This window comes from Heloderma suspectum, chromosome 7 (genome assembly GCF_057233095.1).
Source record: "Heloderma suspectum isolate Gila_16-S chromosome 7, 16-S_ref, whole genome shotgun sequence".
Taxonomy (NCBI): Eukaryota; Metazoa; Chordata; class Lepidosauria; order Squamata; family Helodermatidae; genus Heloderma; species Heloderma suspectum.
In genome coordinates, this window is record NC_139464.1 from 103669504 (window position 1) to 103692527 (window position 23024).

The window sequence follows — 23024 nt, forward strand, 5'->3', positions numbered from 1 at the left end:
AGCAGTGGGTGAATCCAAGTTGGGCTAGCCAACCACTTGAAGAACAGAAATGAAAGCATCCATAGAGTTAAGAGCATCCTCTTTTGCATAGGATGCATTTGGCACACTGGACCAATTACAGGCCAGTTCTAGAAGTTATGAATCACAGTGACTCAGCCCAGTGCTACTGTTGTTTCCTCTCCATGGCATATGGGGAAGGTCTGAGTTGCAGTGTTGCTTGCCATTTGCAAACTCTTTATATGAGGTTAGTACTGAGTATTAGGAGGAGAGCAGTAGCCATGTCCTCAGTTGCAGTGTCATACATCTTTTCCTGTTTTTCGTCAGCCTTTCTATGCCTTGCACAGTTGCATGATTGAGAGAGATTCGGCTGGAGAAATGTTTCCCCATCGCTGCATCCATTGCTAGATTCCAGGAACAGAAGGGACCAAGGAAAGTTGCTTGTGGCAGCTGCTTGTTTTTCTCAGCCAACAACACTTCACTGCAGACAGCAAATAGTGAATCTTGTAGGGCCAGTGAGGCCTAGGCTGAATCTACACACAGCAGTTATACAGTTATCATAACCTATTGATGCCCATTGGTGTCATGTGTACCAATAGTTATGATAACGGTATGATAACGGTATAACTGCTATGTGTAGATTCAGCCCTAGTAATTAGAGCAGCCTTCCCCCTACCTGGTGCCCTTCAGATGTTTTGGACTAAAACTCCCAGCATTCCTGGACATTGGCCATGCTGGCTGGGGCTGATGGAAGTTGAAGTCCAAAACATCTTGAAGGCACCAGCTTGGTTAATGCTGCATGAATGGGTGTCAAACTAAGACTGAGAAGAACCAGGTTCAAATCTTTGGTCAGCCATGAAGTTCACTGGGTGACCTCGAGTCAGGGCCTGTCTCTCAGCCTAACTACCACACAGGGCTGTTGTGATAACAAAACAGGTGGTGGTGGGGAACCATGTATGCTGCCTTGAGCTCCTTGGAAGAAATCTGGGGTATAAATATAAGCAATGCATTTGCTCCAAGCAGATGCTTTCGTTTTGAATTCCTCTGTGCCTCATTATAACATAGGAGACATAACACCCTCATTCATAAGCTGGTATCTTTAGCCTCATCATCCCTTTATCCTGCCAGGAAGATAGCACCACTTCTTTCACAACATTTATAGTTGTTCCTTGGAGGCTTTCTGCCTTTTTGTTGTTCTCACCTGCCTTAGGTTAGAATACACCAGCATGCCTTGTGCTACTGTTCCTAACCTCGTGTCTGCTACTAACCTATGCAAACCAATAATGCAGTTTGCCTAATTGTGTTAAGCAATCGCCAAGAGAACTTCAGGAAACCATTCTTATCATCCTTATTGATCACAGGCTCAATGGTCAAGGCCACAATGAAATCTTCATACCCCGTAAAAGTTAATGGAAGTTAGCTATTAAAGTTTTACATATGATTGTGTTTTCCACAGCTATATAAAGAGAGGCATTTAAATGAACAGAGTCACTCTTTGAATTGCCTTGGCCTTTCTCCCGCGAAAAATCCCACTGTAATCTCCTATTAGAGCTCTACTGAACTCTCCCTCAGGTAAGATGCAGATCTAATTTATATAGTATGCAATGTCTAGCTATGCAGCAGATAAAAATAATGTGTTCTTTGCATTAAAAAAAAACACTTTTGAACATATTTTAGAACTACATTTGGAGCAGCTTCATGTATCAGTATGGCAGCATATCTAAAGCATTAAGATAATCGGAAGTCTGGATAAATGGATATGATGAGACTTTAGGTTTACAATGAAGTGGGCCACAGTCCAAAACCCCACACAATTTTCTCTGTGTAAGCAATGGAATTTGAGCTCCTCATAGGCATTCCCCACCCCACCCCCCACTTGGGCTTGTGTTCCCCAAACATGAGGTGGCCCAAGCACACAAACCAGGCACATGCATGGGCTACCAACATTTCAGGGGCACTAGCCTCAGCTATATCAATGACTCGGAGAGAGCGCCACAGCTTGCACTCTTGGAGGAGATGAACAAAGGTAGGTTTGGCAGCTTGTTGGCTAGGTGACAGGCAGCAGGGACAAATATTACAAAGGAAATAATGGAGAGAATGTATCAATTTGTGATCATTTAGGCTGCAATCCTATATGCACTTTCCTAGGAGCGAACCCAGTGGAACTTACTTCTGGACCCCATTGCTGGACCCCTGTGGTTACTTGAAGGAAAGGCACTATTCACATATGGATTAAAACTAAACCATGAACTGGAAAATAAAATAAAGTTGCAATCCTAAGCAAGCTTACTTGAAAGTTAACTCCATCCAACTCAATAGGGCTTACTTCAGAGAAAATATATTTAGAATGGGAGCATTCATGTGAAATATATCACTATTTTTCTTTCTGAAATCTAATATGTGGGACAAAGCTCACACCCCCTCTTCAGAAATGCACTTTGCCCATTCTATGCCCCCTCACAATATTTTTTCTGGTGCTGCCACCAGTTCCCACTAGGCATGTGGAGCCCCCAGGCACACCTGAAGAAACAGTTTGCATTGCAGCCATAGATATTAAAATGGGAGGAAAGGAAGAACAGCAATTGGAATATGAAGTCTAGGGGTTCTACAATTCATCAGTCAACAACACACAACGGGCTCCTTCACGCTGAGCTTTTGTCCTGTGATTGAGAGTGCTCCTTCACGGAAGTGTGCAGTCTCTTTACATGACCCCGTGATCGTTCAAGGCATATCCTGCACTAAATGCCCTTTGTTCCGGTTTTAAATAGATCGCCGATAATGAGCTATCAAATTACATCAACAACACAACAAACTGTTGTGTTCCACTTCAGTTTCCTCTATGAAAATAGTAAAAGCAGCAAGAAGAGGAGCGAGACCCATGAAAGATAATGGAAGACTCAGATATGGGGAGAAGGAGGGGGAAGGGGGTGGGGGAGAAGGAAACATGTGAAAAAGGGAGTTGTTGTGATCCTGCAGAGCCTCGTGTGGCGCAGAGTGGTAGGCGGCAGTATTGCAACCGAAACTCTCCCCACGACCTGAGTTCGATCCCAGAGGAAGCCAGGTCTCAGGTAGCCGGCTCAGGTCAACTCAGCCTTCCATCCTTCCGAGGTCGGTAAAATGAGCACCCAGCTTGCTGGGGGAAAGGTAGTCATGACTGGAGAAGGCAATGGCAAACCACCCCGCTATAGTCTGCCATGAAAACGCCAGCGCAAGCGGTGTCCCTCTAGGCGTCAGTAATGACCCGGTGCTTGCACAGGAGGAACCTTTCCTTTCCTTATGATCCTGCATTTAAACAGAAGCAGAAAGTCCCATTTTAAATGCAGGATTTGGGGCTGGTATAGAGATGCCCAACAACTGTGATTTGACTTGAAAGGAAGAGAGGCACTAGAATGTCTGGGTATTTCTCAACATTCCTTTTCAAACAGTAACTAGAAAAAAATATGTCTTATTTTTTTATACAGTCTTATAAGTCTGTATTAGATGAAAATAGTAAGATGTTGTGTGCATTTTTAAGTGCATTTTCCTTCAAGAGTCTCAGTTAAAAACACACACTTGTCTGTACTGACTGAAAATTGTCAATGTACAGGTGTTGTGACCTTTGTCGTGTGAAACTTTACATGATGTAACTTATCTAACTGATAGCTGCTGGTATTAAATGAGAAAAGTGCAAAAACTGTCATCAAAATATATTGGCTTGTTGCCATCAAGTTGGACTTGTACCAGCACTTTGCCAAGTGGGAACAGTAGAAGGCTGCTGTCAAATCCATCTTCTCTTTTGTAGCTAGAGGACTTTGGGGTCCAGCACTATCTAAATACTACCTTGCAACAAAAAATATTTTAGAGCAATAAACAGAGTAAATAAAAAAGAAGTGAGGAAATTATGTTTAAAAATAATTAACAAAATATAAGGAAGGTTGGTGGGGGGTCTTTTTCAAGTATGAACTGGAACTATGCAAACAGAGCAATTCAGCGGAAGTGTTGTGTAAGGACACAGCACTAAATAGTTTCCAGTTACAACATTTTGAGGGCAGGGAGGAACTAAGGGTGTGAGCAGAAAGTACTTTGCGTAGAAAGGAAGATTAAAGAACTAAAGTTTGTAGATGAAAACGTTAGGGACACATTTACAAGGCTTCATTTAATGCAGGACTCAAATTCGGAACATGTTTTCAGTGCCTTTGGCTCATCTTTGTTTCCCACATTGAGGGTTCTTGACAAATTTCAAGTAGTCCATACTGTGCACAAAGGCTTATTTTACATACATGACAATCATGAAAAACCCAATGTATTTCAATAAGACGCAATGATACTTTGTCTCATAAAATGATCATTTGTCTCACAAAATTATTCATTTCTTTGGGCTTTTGTCCAGAGGCAGCGCGCTGAACATGTACACAGCTGAGGAACCCTAAGGACACTGGATGTGACCTTTTTCTCACTGGATACTGTGTCTTTGTAATTTTTCTCTAGGATTATCTCCTCCCAAAGCCCTATAGTTAATGCAAACAATTTTATAAGTCAAAAGAAAGCCTTTAGATAGATCAGTAGTTTGGTTCAAAATATTACCCCAGTGAAATGGCCAAAAGTTCTCCTTCTCCTGTCAGTTTTGAGGACAACTTTGAATGTATGACACTGCCTTGTACCGGGTCAGACCATCTATCCCAGTTTGCCTGCTCAGACTGGCAGCCACTCTTCAAGGCCTTTCCCAGCCCAGCTGCTGAAAATTATTTCTTTTTTTTAAGCAGTAGACACAGGGAATTGAATCTGATGCCTTCTGAATTCAAGTATTAAGCTCTTGCTGAGTACTGGTTCTTCCCCAAATCTGAGTACTCAACAAACAAGTTTTTAAAAGGCCGCATGCCTGGAGAAAGAAAAATAGAAGGCATCAACAAAACAGACAGAATAGACCTAGGATTTACCACATAGAACAACAGCCCCATGTGGATGGCTTTTCAAAAGGTTTTTGCTAAAGATATTTACAAAAAACAATAATTATGTGACAAAAGTGCCATTTCAATTACTCTTCATATTGGGGTAGTCTCACTGAAGTGGATTCCTCTTCACCTTCCCCACTTAAATATGAATTAGAGTTCTTCCCTTCTTTCCATTGATACCATGTGGTCAGCAAAAAGACTACGATTTCTAACTGTAAAGCTGGGAAATACAGGTAGATTATTTCTGGTTCCCCAGTAAAATACAGAAATAATGTAGCAAGTTGTCATTGTGCATGGCATTAAAACCCAAGACCCAATTCTCATTTTCATTTTTAGTATGGTAAAGTCATGATAATGTGAGTTCCATCCTTGGTTTTCATGTGGTAAAGTCAGTTCTGAATGCACACGTCTAGGAAAAAAATAGCTTTCAAGTCCTTTTCCAAATCTTACCATCTGCAGACATCTTCAGAAGAAATGTTGGCTGTAGTAAAAGAACGGGCACATAAAAAATGAGCATCCTTCAGCTGACATCTAAGTTAATACTACTGAAGAATGGGGTCTCAGGGAGGAGAAAATGTGAGATACAAGTGTGATACGTAATAATTAAAGGAAAAGGAACCCAGTATGAAAAAATATAATAGTATTAAGTCTGTTAATTTCATATCCACCCATCCCACAGGTTACTAACCTGTGTAGTGGTATAATAAAATGGTTTTAATGACAATTAGAAATGGAAAATAAGTGTCAACATTATCTGACCACATTCCTTTGTAGAGGCTGCCAGAGATTCGCAGAACAGTTTCTTACATTTCAGAAGGAAATATAATATTTCACTTAATATAAGAGCAGTCTTTAATAAGAAATTGATGGAACAATTACGATGAACCTCTGTAAAACAAATGAGCTTCTTCCCTGTTTTTTCTTGGTTTCCAGAAACGACTCAAAGGAAATGATCCTTTGGTTCTTATTACTGTAGATCTCTATAGATTCAAACCTGGAAGCCTGGATTCAGGTCACTGAATTTCCTGAAGTGTAAAGAAAATGAAATCTCAGTTCTGGGCTTGGGTCCATCATTAATGGCAAAATAGCAGTCTCAAATTAACTCAGCACTTAGGTTTTTCAGAAGCCAACAATGTTCATTTTCCAGGAGCAGGGAACAGGTATGGCTTTTTTAATATTTGATCATTTTTATTTTTAAATTATTGATTCAGAGATAGGTAGTTTTCTGCATATATATATATATATATATATATATCCAGAGATGCACCACTTTGGAGTGTGAAGAGGAAGGAGGAGGAAGCTCAATGGAAAAACTAAGTTTCAGTGTCACAGTCCTGTTCTGTTTGATCTTCAAAGGTGGTAATGCTCAACTTGGAATTCACTCATCTGTGGGCTTCATGATACTAAGTTATTTTAAAAGCACACTCTGTTATTTATTTTCAGATGACTTTAAGTGATTAATGATAAAGAGAATTCAAAAAGCTGCCATAGGGAAGTGTTTTATGGAGAAATGGTTGAACCTGTAGGCAACCAGTACGTTGTGGCCCGGCCAGTGTATTCAGACCTTTCATTCGATGAAGAACATCAGAAAGTGCATAGATACCATAAAACCTTTGTGGATCATCTCAGAGTATGCTTTAGGTAAGAGCCATTTTTTTTTGGTAAACATTGTTATCAGTGTTATTGTTTGGTTCCATTGTCATGTTGGTCAGGACGTTTCTCCTGATGTTCAACCAGAATCTGGCTTCCTGTAACTTGAGCCCATGAGGTGACTTGATAAAAAAATGAGATCAGATTCATCTGGCAGAATTTGTTCTTGACAAATCCATGTTGGCTTCGAGTAATCACTGCATTGTTTTCAAGGTGCTTACAGATGGCTTGCTTTAGAATCTGCTCCAGAATTTTCCCAGGGATTGATGTCAGACTGAGTGGTCTGTAGTTCCCAGGTTCCTCCTTTTTACCCTTTTTGAAGATAGGGACCACATTAGCCCTCCTCCAGTCATCTGGCACTTCACCCATCCTCCATGATTTCTCAAAGAAAATAGACAGCGGTTCTGAGAGTACAGTTCTGACATCTCTTTCTGTACCCTGTAAACAGCATGACAAGCAGAATTTGCACAGGTGAAGCTTTCCCAGGTATGCAGATAATATTAATATGAAAAGTTTCACCTGTTGAGGTTTGGATGGTTATAGGAATATTAAAGCTACAGGATCCCAGAGCATGGTCTGAAGGAACTTGAGGTAGCCACTTGGTTGAAGCTAAGCTGGTCTGGGCCAGGTTGTTGTTTGCATGGGAGACTATTCAGGCAACCCACATACCCTCCTTTAAGAAGAAAGGTGGGGCATAAATGAATGAAATAAATAAAGTCAAATATTATTTTAACCAATTACCTAGGGAGGTGGTGGGCTCTCCCACACTGGAGGCATTCAAGACGAGGCTGGACAGCTATCTGTCAGGGATACTCTGACTTGGATTCCTGCATTGAGCAGGGGGTTGGACTCGATGGCCTTGTAGGCCCCTTCCAACCCTACTATTCTATGATTCTAGGAGTCTATGATTCTAGGAGTCCTGCCAGAACAGATGTCAGCTCTGTACTGTCAGGATGATTCAATAATCATCATGAGAAAGGACTTGGTGTGTTTAAAAAGCTGTATAAAATGATGTTTTATTGCTGTGTTTTATGAGTTATTCTAAATTGCCTTAGAAATCTTTGGACTGAAGGGCAGTATGTAATTGTTTTAAATAATAAATTAACATGTGGGACCTGCAACAAAAATTGCAGTATGGAGTGCTGCAATTCGGAGTTCCAGCCAGCCAGCAATGTCCTCCTTTAGGCTATTGCTTTCCAACCCTTCCACCATTTTTCCATTTTTCTCCCCCAACCAATACTCCATTGCAACTGAGCATGCTCATTCCTCATTGAGTTGATTTGGGTTTTTTGTTCCCATTTAAAAAAATGTTTTTCTGGAAACCTTGAGCTATTCCCAAGCATGGTGATACCTCCCTATTTCTCAGTAGCCCAGTTTTGGCTACAATCTTGCATTCATCAGCTACAATCTCAAGATCAATCATGACTAAATTACTATCTGTGAGAACAGAGTTTGATACTTGCAGGTTGTTTTGCCTCTGCTTAGACTTTCTTGATAAAAAATTATTACTTGTAGTCTTAGTAGCAGTAACATAAATTTTAGTCAGACTTCTTTGTTACACAATCCTTATCCTTTCATTAGGAATATCAGCACTTAACATGTTGCATGTTTAAACTATTGTCTTTTCAGTTGCACTCCACAAAAAGCAAAGAAAGTTGCTCTTCATTTGTTTCCTATCATCTCCTGGCTACCTGCTTACCGCTTGAAGGACTGGATTCTCAATGACATTGTTTCAGGAATTAGCACAGGGCTGGTAGCTATCCTACAAGGTAACCATTTTTAATTTTAAAAAATTTGGTAAATGATTTCTTTCCAGCCTCAGAAACTAACCCAAACTAGTGCTTCTGGAATGGGACACATCAGTGAATCTCCCTTCCACGAGCTCCACTGACTTGTCCCATTCTAGAAGCACTACTCTGGGCTAATTTCCAGTTGTGCAAGCAAGTGGTAGTGCCTAGTTGCACTAGCATTTGTTTTTGCTAGCACCGTCACGGTGTTGGATAGTACCCACATTCTCCAATGTGATTTACATTGTCATCTCTGTCATTTTAGGTCTAGCATTTGCTTTGCTGGTAAATGTCCCTCCAGGCTATGGACTCTATGCAGCCTTTTTCCCAGTGATTATATACTTTTTCTTTGGCACTTCCAGACACATATCAGTGGGTAAGTTCAACTGTATTCCAATGAACCTTTGTGCTATACCATCTCCTCCAAGATCTTAATTAACCTCTCATCAACTTTTTCTATAAAACATGCTGTGTTCATGGACCAATTCTAAGAACTGCTACTCCTGTACATTGTTCTTGAGGAAGTGACCCAACACAGCTATACCACAACTATACCATATAACACCATAAAATGAGATATTACACCCCATCACAGTGATATTTTTTCTGGAATCACGTATGTCAACATTAATACATAGAAGTAGGGTGTATTCTGTGGATATCACAGGACAAGATGTGGAAGAAATTTTTAAAAAATTAATAGAATTTAAAGCTCCAAGGGCATCATCGTACATACACATGGAGCAACATAAGAGTAGATGATGCTCCCTCTACTTTCATGCTGGGAAATATTCCATGCATATTTATACAAAGCCTTTCCTAACACTGAAGTGAATGAGGCAGCCCTTTTTCTCATGGAGCTCTGTGTGGTACATACATAGAGACCCTATATATGTACCACTTAGTCAGGGTTGATTTGACCGAGGGACTACTGACGCATGTCCCCCATGTATAGGATGTACATATGGTAGAGTGGAGGACCGAGCCTCAGGACCATATGCTCTCAGAACCTTTAATGTAAACCCAAGTTTACATGCACAGGCACCTATGCAAGTAGGTCCCACTCATGTGATCTGACCACTGCCATAAATGGACGGATGGATGGAGCGTGTGAGCAGACCTAGTAGCACAGGCCTGGTTTTCTAAAGATTCTCTGTGTGGTGGGTGAGGGACACATAAACCTAAAGCTCTCCCCCGTTCAAGCCACATGTAAACCTCAGGGGCTGCCATTGTGAATTGGCTTTAATTCTACTTGTCTAGAAATACTTTGCAAGCCACTGAATTCCAAGGTTCTTTGCCAGGCACCGGTTTTCAGCCCGCAAGTAAAATAGAGTGAATAAGTGGGCCTGTAACAAAATTAAGTGCAGAGTGCTGCTGTTCTTCTTCTAGGATGCTCCATTCCATCCCCTCTGGTTCTTCTCCCTCTGCTAGCACTCGGCAGGGCAGCTGCTGCTGCCTCTGATGGTCGCCTCTGCTCCTCCCGCTTGGCACATCCGTTAGTTTTCACTGTATTGTAGTATCAATACCATGAAATACTACGGCTACGGGCTCCTGCTCCTGGCCACTGCCTCTCCTTCCCCTCTGTGTATTCTTCCTTGTGCACTACATACTCCAGTATTGCGAATGAAACTGCTGATATAAGTAGGAAAAAGAGGCTAGATAGCTAGTACGCGAAACTGCGCAGCTCCAATTTTCTCAGTGGGGAAAAGACACTACAGATTCTCAGTGGGTGAATGCTTGTGAATGGGAAGTGGGAAGAAGTCTGTGTCCAAAAAGAGGGAATGGGGGGGGGAGGGCGGCTCCACCCCTTAACCAGGTCACTGCCATGTCACAGCCATGTCACAAAATTAGGCATGCCCAGGATTCAATGCAGGGGATGGGGCACATGTCAGCAGAACCTCTCAGGAGACACATTTAAGAAAAACAATGCACTAAAATGACTTTCCAAAGATGTACCTTTTCCAGAGGGAAGCTGTGGGGTGGCTGCAGGTTGGGGACAGCATCATCTGCCATGAACGACCCTGATGTGCTCTCCCTGTGCATTAAATTGGCCATGTAGATTGGCTCCAGCAATGGGAGAACTGAGCTCACCGCTTACTAATAACCCAGTTAGGTTGCCCAGAAAACAAATCTCAGGATGAAGAACATTGTGTGACATGAATGCCTGAAGAACATTTTGTTGAAAGGCCAATGGGTGGGAATATGATCTTTATCTACTTGGTGCTCTCACACTTAAAGTGAGTACGGTACATGTTTCTTTTATTGACAAAATCTTTTACACTGAGCAATAACATTTCCTCATCCAACATTAATGTCACGTAGGTCCCTTTCCTGTGCTGAGCTTGATGATAGGAGGAGCAGTTTTAAGGATAGTTCCAGATCCAACTGGTAACAACACCACATTAACAAACAATTCGTTGATAGATCAGCAAAGAGTAATGGTGGCAGCATCTGTGACTGTGCTTGCTGGCATATTTCAGGTAGGTACTGAGTTCCAAACAATGGGCAGTATCCAATTTGGCATTAGTGCTAATATAAATTATGTTGTGTGAGTGTAAATGACATCTAGTGCAACACCAGTAGCAGTTACTGGCACAACGGGATTTCTGGGGAATTTATGTTAGTGCTAGTGCTGAATTGGATACTGCCCAATATCTATAATTCATCTCTTCATCTGTTTATTGATCACTGGTACACCCTTCAACCAGACTATTAGGTCACTACATAAAGCCACTCCATAGTATTCTGCAAGCAGAAAGCAAGTGCATTGAAGAAAAGGGCCAGATGAACAAGTAGTCCTCAGATAACTTCAGCAATATGCCAAACCTCTGCTATTTGATGCACTTACATTATAGCTTTGGATCCCAAAGAAATAATCAGTCAGCCAAAATGGCCCCTCTGCACCTTACTTGAGTCAGTTCAGAGTCACAGTTAATCAAGCAAGATTAACAAGATTGTGACAAGATTGTGGAGGAAGCTGGGGAAGGAGCAGACGTTGTGGTGTAGTTAAAGGTATTTGCGATGAATCGGGAAATCCCTGGTTCAAATTTCACCTCAGCCATGAATGCACTGGGTGCCTTAAGAGAGCTGCCATCTCTCAGCCTCAGCAGCACTTCATTGGTAGTATGGGATAAATAATACTGGTCTGCTTTATAAGATTGCTGTAAATATTACTTAATGGGCAGTTTTAATATTAGCTCTCCCCTCCCCTTAAACTAACATGGCCAAATATTTCTTCCCTGCAGAAGCTGTAATTTAAATTCTCCTCACTGTGAGCATCACGCAACTGCATGAAGCTTATGTATCTCAGTATTGTCATATGCCCAGTGGCAGTGTCACTGGCATTCATTAGCTGCATCATGTTGGGCAACACATTGGATAACAACACATTGGAGAGCCAGTGTGGTGTAGTGGCGAGAGTGTTGGACTGGAAGCCGGGAGATCCGGGTTCTGGTCCCCACTCGGCCATGGAAGCTCACTGGGTGACTTTGGGCCAGTCACAGACTCTCAGCCCAACACAGGGCTGTTGTTGTGAGGATACCTCACAGGGCTGTTATGAGGATAACACGGAGAGGAGGAGGAGGATGTACACTGCCTTGGATTCCTTAAGGAAGAAAAAAGGTGGGATATAAATGTAACAAACAAACAAATAAATAAGAGAATTTTAAACATTACAGTTTCCATGTGAAGCCCATCACAGGGATGCACTTTGAACTAATATGCTCTTATGGTGATTGTGGTAACATCTAAATTCCCATGACATAATGAAATAACCTCAGCTAATGTATGAAGTGCTTTAGTAAATAGATATTAAGTATTATTAGTAGGGGACTAGCAAATTTACCATTTCTTTTCTGCTCTATTCCCATACAAATGTCATTTGTTTCTTTCTGTTCCAGCTACTGTTGGGTGTCCTACAGATTGGCTTCATAGTTATTTATTTATCTCAGTCATTAATAAGTGGATTCACTACTGCTGCAGCTATCCATGTTTTCGTGTCCCAGTTGAAATTCATCTTTCAGCTACCAGTTCCTGGATATAACATACCATTGGGAATTATATGGGTATGTGTTTGAAACCCACATGTGATTATTCCTCAGAGCACTTCTCTCTCTCTGGTTATTATGAGGTATTTAAAATGTAAACACAAGAAATGCCCTTAAATACACAAGTGCCTTTTCCAGTTTAAGAACTATTGTTTGTCTCCAGCCCATGACAAGCCACAATTCTCTCAGCCTGCCCAGTCCCAAATCTACAATACTTATGACATCTCAATTTTTCTCTGAAAAACTCAGTGCATTGGGTGGTTTTTATCTTTGCATTTTACTTTAATTGTTGTTTTAATGAATTTTGTGCACCATCCTGTGATTTGAGAATGAAGGCCAGTATGTTGTTGTTGTTGTTACATTGTTTTCCTCCATGGTTAGTGGTTAGTTTCCTCCATGGTTCCTCAGCTTAGGCTGAGAGTGACTGGCTCAAGGTCACATGGTGAACTTCATGGCTGAGTAGGGATTTGAATTCAGGCCTTTTCAGTCCTAGTCTGACACTCTAATGACTACACCAAGCTGGCTCTGATTATTATGTGGATAATACTACTAGTCTACCTTGCAAGGCTGTTGTAATATAATATGTGTGAAGTGCCTTGAATACTTGAAATGAGATATATGAAAGCTAAGTACGTTATAGTCATCCTCTAAACATCGTCATGTTTAGAACACCATTTCTTTTTTCATTGTATAACAGACACTTAAAGGTGTATTTGAGAAGATTACAGACACGAACATTGCAGACCTCATCACCGCACTGATCATCTTGGTCATTGTGTCTGTGGTCAAAGAAATGAATGACCAGTATAAAACCAAGCTACCAGTACCTGTCCCCATTGAACTCATTGTGGTAATGATTGTTCCACTTCTTTTTTTCAGTGGACATAGAAATTAGCAAGATTTTTTTAAAATCGTAATTTGTTCTATGTACTGTTGCAAACCATTTCAGTTTTATCTAGATTGAGCAAAACAAGATCATTTCACACACCAAAAGCCCAAAATGTTTCCTGTAATCCTCCACAGTGGATGCTTCCTCATGAGTTTTGTATCAAGCTGTCTTGCGAGGGAGACCTCCTCATCCAAAATTAAATCGCAATGGAGTTGACAAGGGAAGCTCCAGAATCTGTGCTATTGACAAGGTCATGCAAAAAAAAAAGGGTCTCAGACTGGACAGCAATGCAGTGCCATTCTTCCCATGTCAATATAACTACCCAGCTATCCCAAGATAAAATTACACTGGGGTAGTTTGGTCATTTTTATGAGTTCTTTATTTCCTGCACCTCAAATATTAATAGCTAATAATATTTGAGGATGAATTTGAGTATGTAGAGGAAAGGATCATAACAAATGTTCAGTAATCTGACGATAGATGACATAAATGACTACTAGCACAGGAGTGAAGGCTACAAGAGAAACACTTTGTTGAAACCTTATGTAGGGTATTGTGCTCCTTTCTAGACGGTCATAGCAGCTGCGCTATCCTACGCCTTCAATTTCAAAGAAAAATACAAGGTAGACATTGTTGGAAAGCTAGATAGTGGGTAAGTACGCACTATTTGTAAATGTTAATGGGAAAGCACACCTTTTAGGATAAATTGTTTTTCATCACAAGTGAGATTGCAGGGGGAAGTTTTGCCACAATTTTGCAGGGGGAAATACTGCCTAGTGTTGGGCAATATCCAAGACTGCCCATGTCCCAATGGGACTCACTTCTAGCACAACAGGAAGCTAGAGGTTCCTAAAGCAACCAGAAATGAGCTGAAAAGCTTGTTTTCAGAATGGGGCAGGTCAGTGGAATTTGCAGAAAGAGCCCCGCTGATTTGTCCCACTCCAGAAATAAATGTTTCAGATCGTTTTGGGGGTTGCTTTAGGAAGTGGTTCCCACTGGTGCAACAGAATGGTTGGAGGCACAGTGACAGTACTGGATACTGCTCTATAATTTAATATAGTGGAGGAAACAGGTATAATCCCACAGCTGAAAATACATCTTGTGAAATATTGGGTTTGATCTAAATAAACTCTTCCATCTGCTGCAGAAGGTGCCTTCTCCCTGGCCTTCTGCTTATGGAATGGTTGTTTTACATCTCCCTCTAGAGGATTCCACTAGAAAAGTGAAACAAGATGGTTTTCTGTATTTATTTATTTATTTATTGCGTTTATATCCCGCCTTTTTTCCTCTTGCAAGGAACCCAAGGCGGCTTACATTATCCTCTTCCTCTCCATTTTATCCTCACAACAACCCTGTGGAGCAGGCTGGGCTGAGAGTCTATGACTGGCCCCAAGTCACCCAGTGAGCTTCCATGACTGAGTGGGGACTAGAACCCAGATCTCCCAGACCAACACTCTTGCCACTACACTGCATTGGCTCTCATCTTATAGAAACTCTATGGCACTGTGCGAACTTTAAAACATGACGTGTACCTGTGGAACAGCACCAGCAGGTCACAATTTAAAAAGCACACAACATGCAATAAAATCAGTAACATCAGGAAAAGACATTAAAAATCCCAGCCTATTTAAAATGTTTAGAAAACAAACAAACAAACACATGGGGTTATATCCAATGTTAGTCCTACAGAGTAGACCCATTGAAATGATGGTTGCTGAAGTTAGGCTAACATTGGATAAAACTCTTTGTATACCACACATACAACTAAAAACCAACAGCCAACAACAATGCTCCAGCAGATCAAAAGTCTTTCCAGATAGGAAGGCCTCAGCTAGTCTTTGTTAAGAGACAAAAAGAAATGTGGCACAGCAGGTTATCCCTGGGAGAGAATTCCACAAGTAGAGAAAGGGCTGTAGAGACCAATTTTTCATTTACAATTGGTCTCTACAGTCCTATATTGTACATCATATCACTGCCAGCCTGCAAGGGCTGTATTTTGTGCTCTACCCATGCACAATTTTGTGCTCTACCCATGCATATCTCAGCAGAAAATTGCCTATTTCTTAGCATGCTAAGAAAATTGCATATAGTCCCTTTTTTAAGCCCTTCTCTGACTTGACTTTCACTTTCAGGTTTCAGGCTCCTGTGTCACCAGATATAAGTATTTTCCAAAGCTGTTTGGGTGATGGTTTCTCCATTGCAATTGTTGGCTTTGCTGTAGCCTTTTCAGTGGCTAAAGTATATTCCATCAAGCACGATTACCCCCTAGATGCCAACCAGGTAAACAATCAAAACATATGCCAATGCCAGTTTTACTGAATAAATTGCCAATGAAAGCACATGTAAGTGATGCTTTCTCTGTCCATTAAATAAAAATATCATCCCAATTGTTTTTAAAGGAATTAATTGCCTTTGGAGTAAGCAACATCTTTGGTGGTGTCTTCAAAGGATTTGCTGCAAGTACTTCACTCTCAAGATCTGGTGTACAGGAGAGCACAGGAGGCAAAACACAGGTATCAGACAATTCAAGGTCCTGCAAGGAGTGAATTCAGAAAGCCATTTTATAGGACACACATATTTACAATGGACCTTTCTCATGCAGATTGCTGGAATCCTCTCAGCTGTCGTTGTCTTAGTTGCCATCCTGGCCATCGGTTATCTCCTGGAACCATTGCAGAAGGTACTGACTTTAGTGCATCACAGTCACTCCTGTTGTACAAGCTTGTAATTCGTTCCTACAGGACTGATGGGAAATTGAATTGTTATCACTGGAAACTGATGCCACTATTGTCACATATACCCCAGATCTACATGCAAAGGGGTAGTGTGCGGTTGTTGCCTCTGCAAAATTGATAGGGAAGACTGAGGACTAGTACAGATACAACCATTCAGGATTTTGTTCCTGTAGAAACTGACAAAATGGCTCCGGATCTAACAACAATGCTGCTTCTTGTAGCATTCCAGTTCAAGAAGCTGCTTTAATCCCTTCCAGATCTTCACCTCCAAGATTGCCTCACCAGGCTTGATAGCAACCTGTAATACCTGAATGTTCCATTGTCCTGTAGCACCATTCTAACGCTAGCGATAAACTGCAATAGGAAGATTGTATAAATAAGTGTCAGGATTAGCCACATCTACATGCAAAGCAGTCAGATGATGAGCTGTTGGGCTCTATTGACAACACCCCCCTTATGAATATAACTTCAAAACTGACCATAGGTACCTCCTCTTCTATGGAAGGAACTACCTCACAGCAAGACAACAAAGCTTGATGCTCAGAAATGGCCCAAGACATTTTGGTGGCTAAGTCAGAAAATCAAAATGATGCCCTACTTCCCAATAGTAATGCTAATTCAATTAATTTTTATTTTAAAAGACCCCACCTATTTCAAAGATGACCTCAAGGTGACTTACAACAATAAAATGTCCAACAAATATATAAAATATATGGATCAACAGTATGTAAAATAGTAAACATGGAAAACCAGCACTTAACATAATGAGCCTAGAAGTCAATAAGTAACAAAAACAGCAGTTCATAGAGCAGCAATAAAAAAACTGAACAGCAGTAATAATAACAGACAAAACAAAAGGGAATAGGAAATATTCAACCAGAAACTTTCAGAAAACAGGTTTTAACAAAACGTCTGAAGAAAGAGAATACCAGACCTAGCAGGCTTGAAGGATCTCACCTACAAGGGCATTCCACCAGGTAGGCATCACCACCAAGTAGGCCCTGCTCCTTGATACTTCCTGCCACACCTCTGGTTTTAATGATTTGTTATCATTAATGACAATTATAATAAAACAATTGTCATTTTTTGTCTTTTAATGGTGCCCATGATCTCCCCACTGAGGCAGAAGAACCCTGGCTAATGGTACAGATGGCCCCACTGGTATTTATACTTGAATCACAGCACAGAATTTGATAGACAATTCCAGCCCTTTCATAGAATAATTTCTGTGTCAAGAGCCTCCCTTGCTTATATAACAAAATCCCGTCTGGGTTATGCTGAATTTTCAGCTCAATAGATATGTGGCATGTAGCACCAGTTCCTCATAGTGAGCTGGAGGATAGAAAAGAAGACCTTTTTTTGCACCGTCAATATGCTTCATACCACAGTATATGCACGTTAGAAGACTGACACATTAGTGGCCCATAGCAGGAAGGAATGAGGAGAGAAGCAGTGTTACCCTGGGATATACATCTCTATTTCTGTTTATCAAGTATTCTGTGTTCTGCCTGACATAAGGTGTATTTTGTTTTTTTTCCATTGACAGTCAGTCCTTGCAGCTTTGGTTCTTGGTAATTTAAAGGGAATGCTGATGCAGTTCAAAGAGATTGGAATTTTGTGGAAAAAGGATAAGTATGACTGTGTAAGTAAATAATAGCAAATCTTGGTATCAAACCCAGTTGCGGTTTCATTTGGGGTTGGTCTAAAACCAATTTAAAGGTATTGTATAAGATGGTTGTTCATAAACCATTGTAAAAGATGGTTGTTCTGCCGTGGTCAATCCAGATTCCACGATGTCTTTGTTAATTTTGTGTGATACACATAAAAAGGAAATCCTGGTACTGGGGGATCTATTTGCAGTCTTTGACTGCTTCTTAGTGGGTGGTATATGTCATTTTTCTGTTCGCTTTTTCATGGAAATATTGTGCAAATCTGCCACATAACCATATGCAAATACACTTTTTCCTTATAATTGGAATGCATACACTGTTGAGTGTACCTCTAAGACTACAACAGTAATTTTAAAAAGGCTGTCTATGGCAGGAGTGCAGAGTTTCTTTCACTCCAGGGCTGAATACTATTTCTGAGAAGCTGTCAGGGGCCGCATTCCCATGGCGGGTAGGCTGAAGGCAAAAGAGGTGGGGCCAGAAATGCCAGCATATTTGAGCTTAACACCCTTACTGCCAGTAACGAAGCCTTAGGAGAGGCATCACAACTTTTTAGAATGTGGAAAACTGCACAAAAGTTAGAAAACCATGTGATTAGTGTTTGGGGAGGCCTGGAAGGCCGGATTCAGCCTCCCGTCCTGAGGTTCTGTACCCCTGATTTATGAGGAAGCCAAATAACGCCCCACACACACTTGTCCACACATTCCAGAGACAGCTCTGCAAACCACACCCACGAAGCTGGATACAAAGCTGGATCCACCACAGAAAACGCACATTTGCTTAATAACAGGGGATGGAATCCTCCAAAAATGAGATGTCCAACACTGAACACAATACCACAACTGCCCATCCATTCACTGACATCTCCAGTTAGGAAAGACCCCTTCCTGAAAGCCCAGAGAACCGCTGCTCATCAGAATACAGAATAGTGAATAGAAGGAGAAGTAGTCTGCCTATGTTCACTATCATGTTCTTAAGTCCTTTACATCTCTAGCCAAAGGCTAGCTAAGGGTGCTTCCAGATGGAAAGATCCTAGAGGTAGCAATCAGAAGGTATTGTGCAGCTATTCTGTCTTTTCTTCCTTAACGGATATTCTCTGGTAAGAAAAAAGATGGAAGAAGTGGTGGGGAAACAAGGGAGGGCTGCAAGTGGAAGACAACGATGTCTGGACCTTCCATAGAATTCCATGAATAAAGAAAAGGCAATGGTGCAACAAAGCCCTCATCTGGAAGCACCTTAAGTCTACAACCCAAACGTTATATATTTCCTTGAATGCCTTTCTTTGCTATAAATATATTCCATGAACCCTTCCTACTGACTCTATCATGGCTTCAGTCCTCAACTCAGTCTTCCACCATACCCCACTGGCGGTGCCATTGGTGCTGAGGGTCAGGAGTGTCGTGTTCCCGGTTCTTCACTTTTACTCATCACTGAGTATACTCATGGTGGTTTGGGTTTTTTTGTCAGCTTATCTGGATTGTGACCTTCCTAACTTCTATTTTACTGGGGCTGGATCTTGGACTGGCAGCTGGACTAGGATTTGAACTCCTGACCGTTGTATTCCGTGCACAGTTGTGAGTAAATATTTATTCCACTTCTACTCTACTTGTCAGCTGAAGCAGTTCAATAATTACAAGACACAAATCCATCTCAAATTCAATGCAATATAATGAAATCATAAAAATGATGCGCAGCAGCAAGATGATCTATTACCAGCAATAATTGCTTACAATAATGGTTAATAATACTTAATTATTAAGTACAATAAATATTGCTGATAATGAATAATATTTTTGCTGTTCATCATTTTATGATTTAATTTATTGAGCTTATGTTGACAATCAACTTGTTTTAATTACAGGTGGTCACATTTCCCAGATTTCTACTTGGACTGCTGTGTATAGTCTACACAAACACATCTGGCACCTTCTAGATGTGTTGGACAGCAACTTCCTTAGTTTGCAGACAGCATTAACCATCATATTTCCCCCATCCCAAATCCATACAAACTGTAATTCACTGAGGATGTGGAGAGCTCTCTGATAAAGAACACTTACAAAACTGCAATTACTAGGCTTTCCTGGGATAAGGAAATTTCTTTTACACCAGCTGAACAGCACAATCCTATTCATGTTTTTTTAAGAAAAAGCTCCCCTGTGTTCAACACGAATTGCTCCCAAGTGTGCATAGGTTTGCATCCTAAGGTAGTAGTGTAGATATACACAAGGAGCCACCTCTTTTAAAATGACAGTTGAATGATCCCTCTTACTCTGAGTTAGTCAACACATTTGATTTTTCCATTTATTTTGCAGTCCAAAATGCACACTTTTGGCTAATGTTGGAAGAAGTGACATCTACAGAAACAGAAAGGATTACACAGATGTAAGAATCCTAATTATACTAGCTAATGTTTGCAAGTTGATTGAGGTAGGATGCATTAAACTAATAGGTAATATTTTGTGGCCTAGATATATGAGCCAGAGGGAGTGAAGATCTTCAGGTGCCCGTCTCCAATCTTCTTTGCTAATATTGAATTCTTCAAGGACAAACTGACTGCAGCAGTAAGCATTTAGTGGTGATAATTCCTTAACATAAATTATTTTTTATGTAATGTAATTTTAAACAACAAACTATGAGACAATAAGGGACCAATCCTATGGCCACTAGACACTGTCTAGACAGCCATAGGATATGCTGTCTTCCAGGAACCGACCTTGCAGCCTGCATTCTGAGGTCGGTTCCGGGAAAATTGACCTCCCCCCACATCCATGCTGCCTTGGAGGCAGCGCAGAGAAGCCCCGTCCTCTCAGCGCTCAGAAGAGGAGCATGGAGTGGCTGAAAAGGGGCTTTCCAGGGGGCATTCCAGGGCAGGGAGAACGGAGCTGCGTGTACGACACATCCAATGTGTCATACAGCAGCCTCCTCTCCTGGTCAGCCCCCTGATGGCTAGACAGCCAAAAACAGCTGTCTAGCAGAAAAAGGAGAGCAGGAGAGACACGGAGGGAATGATCCCCACTGTGCCTCTCCTGAGTTGCTTTGGATAGGTGGTTGCCTCCGAGTGCGAAGGCGGCCACCTATCTTGATAGGATTGCACCCTAAATTTCTCTTTCCTGAATCTTTGGAAAGTTTCAAACTTTTCACAGAAGTTTTTTTAATGAGAAAATTATACATACATACATACATACACACACATATACATATACATATACATATACATATACATATTTAGCTAAAGAGTAGACGTAGCACAGGCTAGTAAGAACTTGGTGTTCATCCAGCAATTTATGACAAGCTTAGGGTTTTTCCACACATTCTTTTCATTGTGAAGTTATGGCCCCAAATTATTTTTCAGGGTCAATTGGTCCAGCAACATCTGGCAAGCATAGTACAGATGGTGCTCTCTCTCTCTCTCTCTCCCTGCCCCTTTCAAACCACACCCTCACATTAATTAAGTTCACAATAATGCAGGTCCTGAATGCTTCTAGGAGCAAAGTGTGCCTGTTCCACTTCTTATATTGGACTCCTTTAAAACTCCTTACAATTCAGGACAAGGTGGTGGACAGTAATAAAAATGGGCAGAAAATAACATGTATGGAACAGTGGAAAAATATTGGGTTGGATTATATTAATTACACTGAATACAGATTATATTAGTCACACTATAGTCCTATTGAAATCAATGGAACTTAAGTTATTAGTTCAATGGGGCTAAAGCATGACTAACTTAGTCTGGATCCAGCCCATTATGTCTACATTCATGAGAGAGCTTAGTGGTCTATTACAACATTATGGACATTCCATAAAACTGTGAAATCCACCTTTATTTGTAATTATTGTTCTCCTATCACTGCTTCCCACTAGCAGAAGAAATGTAAATAGCAGTCTTCCTAGTACGATATACAGAATAATTATGTTAGCAGTGGATACGGGACTGTCAAGACAGAGAAAGTATGTGGCATATGGGTCAGAGAGGCCTGAGATCCTGGAATATAATAGAACTTCCATATAACACAGGGCTGGGCAACTTATGGCCCTCCAGACATTTTGGCCTACAACTCCCATGATCCCTCACCATTGGGTATGCTGGTTGGAGCTGATGGGAGTTGTAGACCAAAACATCTGGAGGGCCACAACTTGTCTGCCTCTGATATAAGAGAACCCCCACACACACACACACATTCTTTAATGCTGTACCATTTCCAGAGCAGCATTAAAGCCACACTGATGGTTGCTTCCAAGAAGACTTATGAAGACATACCAATGTCTATCTTTGACTTGGGTTGGACATAACACATGAGAGCTTATTAAGTTGGGATACGAAGGCCTGGTGTCAGCACCTAGCATGGTTAGGCAACTGCCTGGGCCCATGTGCCCTGTCAGGGTACGCTGGAACGAATGCCTTGCCTCCTGGGTCCCCCTTGCCACTTGGAGCCAGTTCCCTGGGCGGGATCCCTGGATCACCCAGCAGTAGCATTTAATTGGCTGAAAGCAATCTGAGTGCCTACTCGACTCCAATCTGAGCCAAGCAACCACCATTTTTATGCCAGCATCAAGCATTGCATTGTGGGGCATAAGAAAAGGTAGCATCCAGCTCAAACCAAAGGTGAGCAGCCACTTGGCTGCCACTCAGCCATTGCAGTGCTGCCACTACCAGGTAATCCAACCAGCCAGACCAGAGGAGGAGGAGGAGGAGGCTGGCAGCAGTGGCAGGAACATCCAGGTGGCAGCAGGGGATCCAGGGGGCAGTCGGTAGTGGGGGAGGCCCATTGACAGCAGTATGCTAAGGGCCCACCCAAGTCTGGTGCTGGTCCTGGAGATATGAAGAATCCTTGTACATGTGTGAACCACCTCTTCCTTCCTTCTTGGTGCACCACGTCGAAACCAGGAAATTATGGTTACCAGGTATTGAACAAACCAGAATCTTAAACCAACTCTAAACCAGGGTTTCAGATCCTTGTTTGTTTCAAGCCTGGTAACTGTAGTTTTCTGGTTTGGACCTAATAGGAAACTATAGTTGTTAAACCCAGGAACTCTTCAGTTGTGGCATATTGCGGAGGGAAAGGGTGATGCAAAAATGGAGCATGCTAGTGCAAGTCTTCTGCATAACTCTGCTTAATATAGAGATAATACTACTACAGAGTAAATTCTACTAGCCTGTTACACAGGGTTCTTGCAAATATTTCTGAGAATGTATGGAAATAATTTTGCTCACTTAAGAAATGTGTTTCTTCTGCTGCTGCTGCTGCTGCTGCTGTTAAATCTGTACTATATCTTTTTAAACCAGAGTCCATATTCTCCACTTGAAAAGTAATTTAGAACTTA

At 41.4% G+C, this 23024-nt stretch overlaps 1 protein-coding gene across 1 annotated transcript in view; it reads left to right on the forward strand.

Moving 5' to 3' along the window:
• Nucleotides 1–1487: 1487 nt before the first annotated feature.
• Nucleotides 1488–23024, forward strand: part of SLC26A3 (solute carrier family 26 member 3) — a 29570-nt gene continuing 8033 nt past the window's right edge. Inside the window, exons 1-15 of the mRNA XM_084811031.1 lie at nucleotides 1488–1569; nucleotides 6372–6569; nucleotides 8208–8347; nucleotides 8631–8741; nucleotides 10688–10845; nucleotides 12265–12429; nucleotides 13109–13261; nucleotides 13870–13952; nucleotides 15433–15580; nucleotides 15700–15813; nucleotides 15903–15980; nucleotides 17582–17677; nucleotides 19170–19276; nucleotides 20015–20084; nucleotides 20171–20263. Of these exons, the coding sequence (XP_084667157.1) occupies nucleotides 6439–6569; nucleotides 8208–8347; nucleotides 8631–8741; nucleotides 10688–10845; nucleotides 12265–12429; nucleotides 13109–13261; nucleotides 13870–13952; nucleotides 15433–15580; nucleotides 15700–15813; nucleotides 15903–15980; nucleotides 17582–17677; nucleotides 19170–19276; nucleotides 20015–20084; nucleotides 20171–20263 (1647 nt within the window). The 5' untranslated portion in view covers nucleotides 1488–1569; nucleotides 6372–6438. The remainder of the gene's footprint in view (nucleotides 1570–6371; nucleotides 6570–8207; nucleotides 8348–8630; nucleotides 8742–10687; nucleotides 10846–12264; nucleotides 12430–13108; nucleotides 13262–13869; nucleotides 13953–15432; nucleotides 15581–15699; nucleotides 15814–15902; nucleotides 15981–17581; nucleotides 17678–19169; nucleotides 19277–20014; nucleotides 20085–20170; nucleotides 20264–23024) is intronic.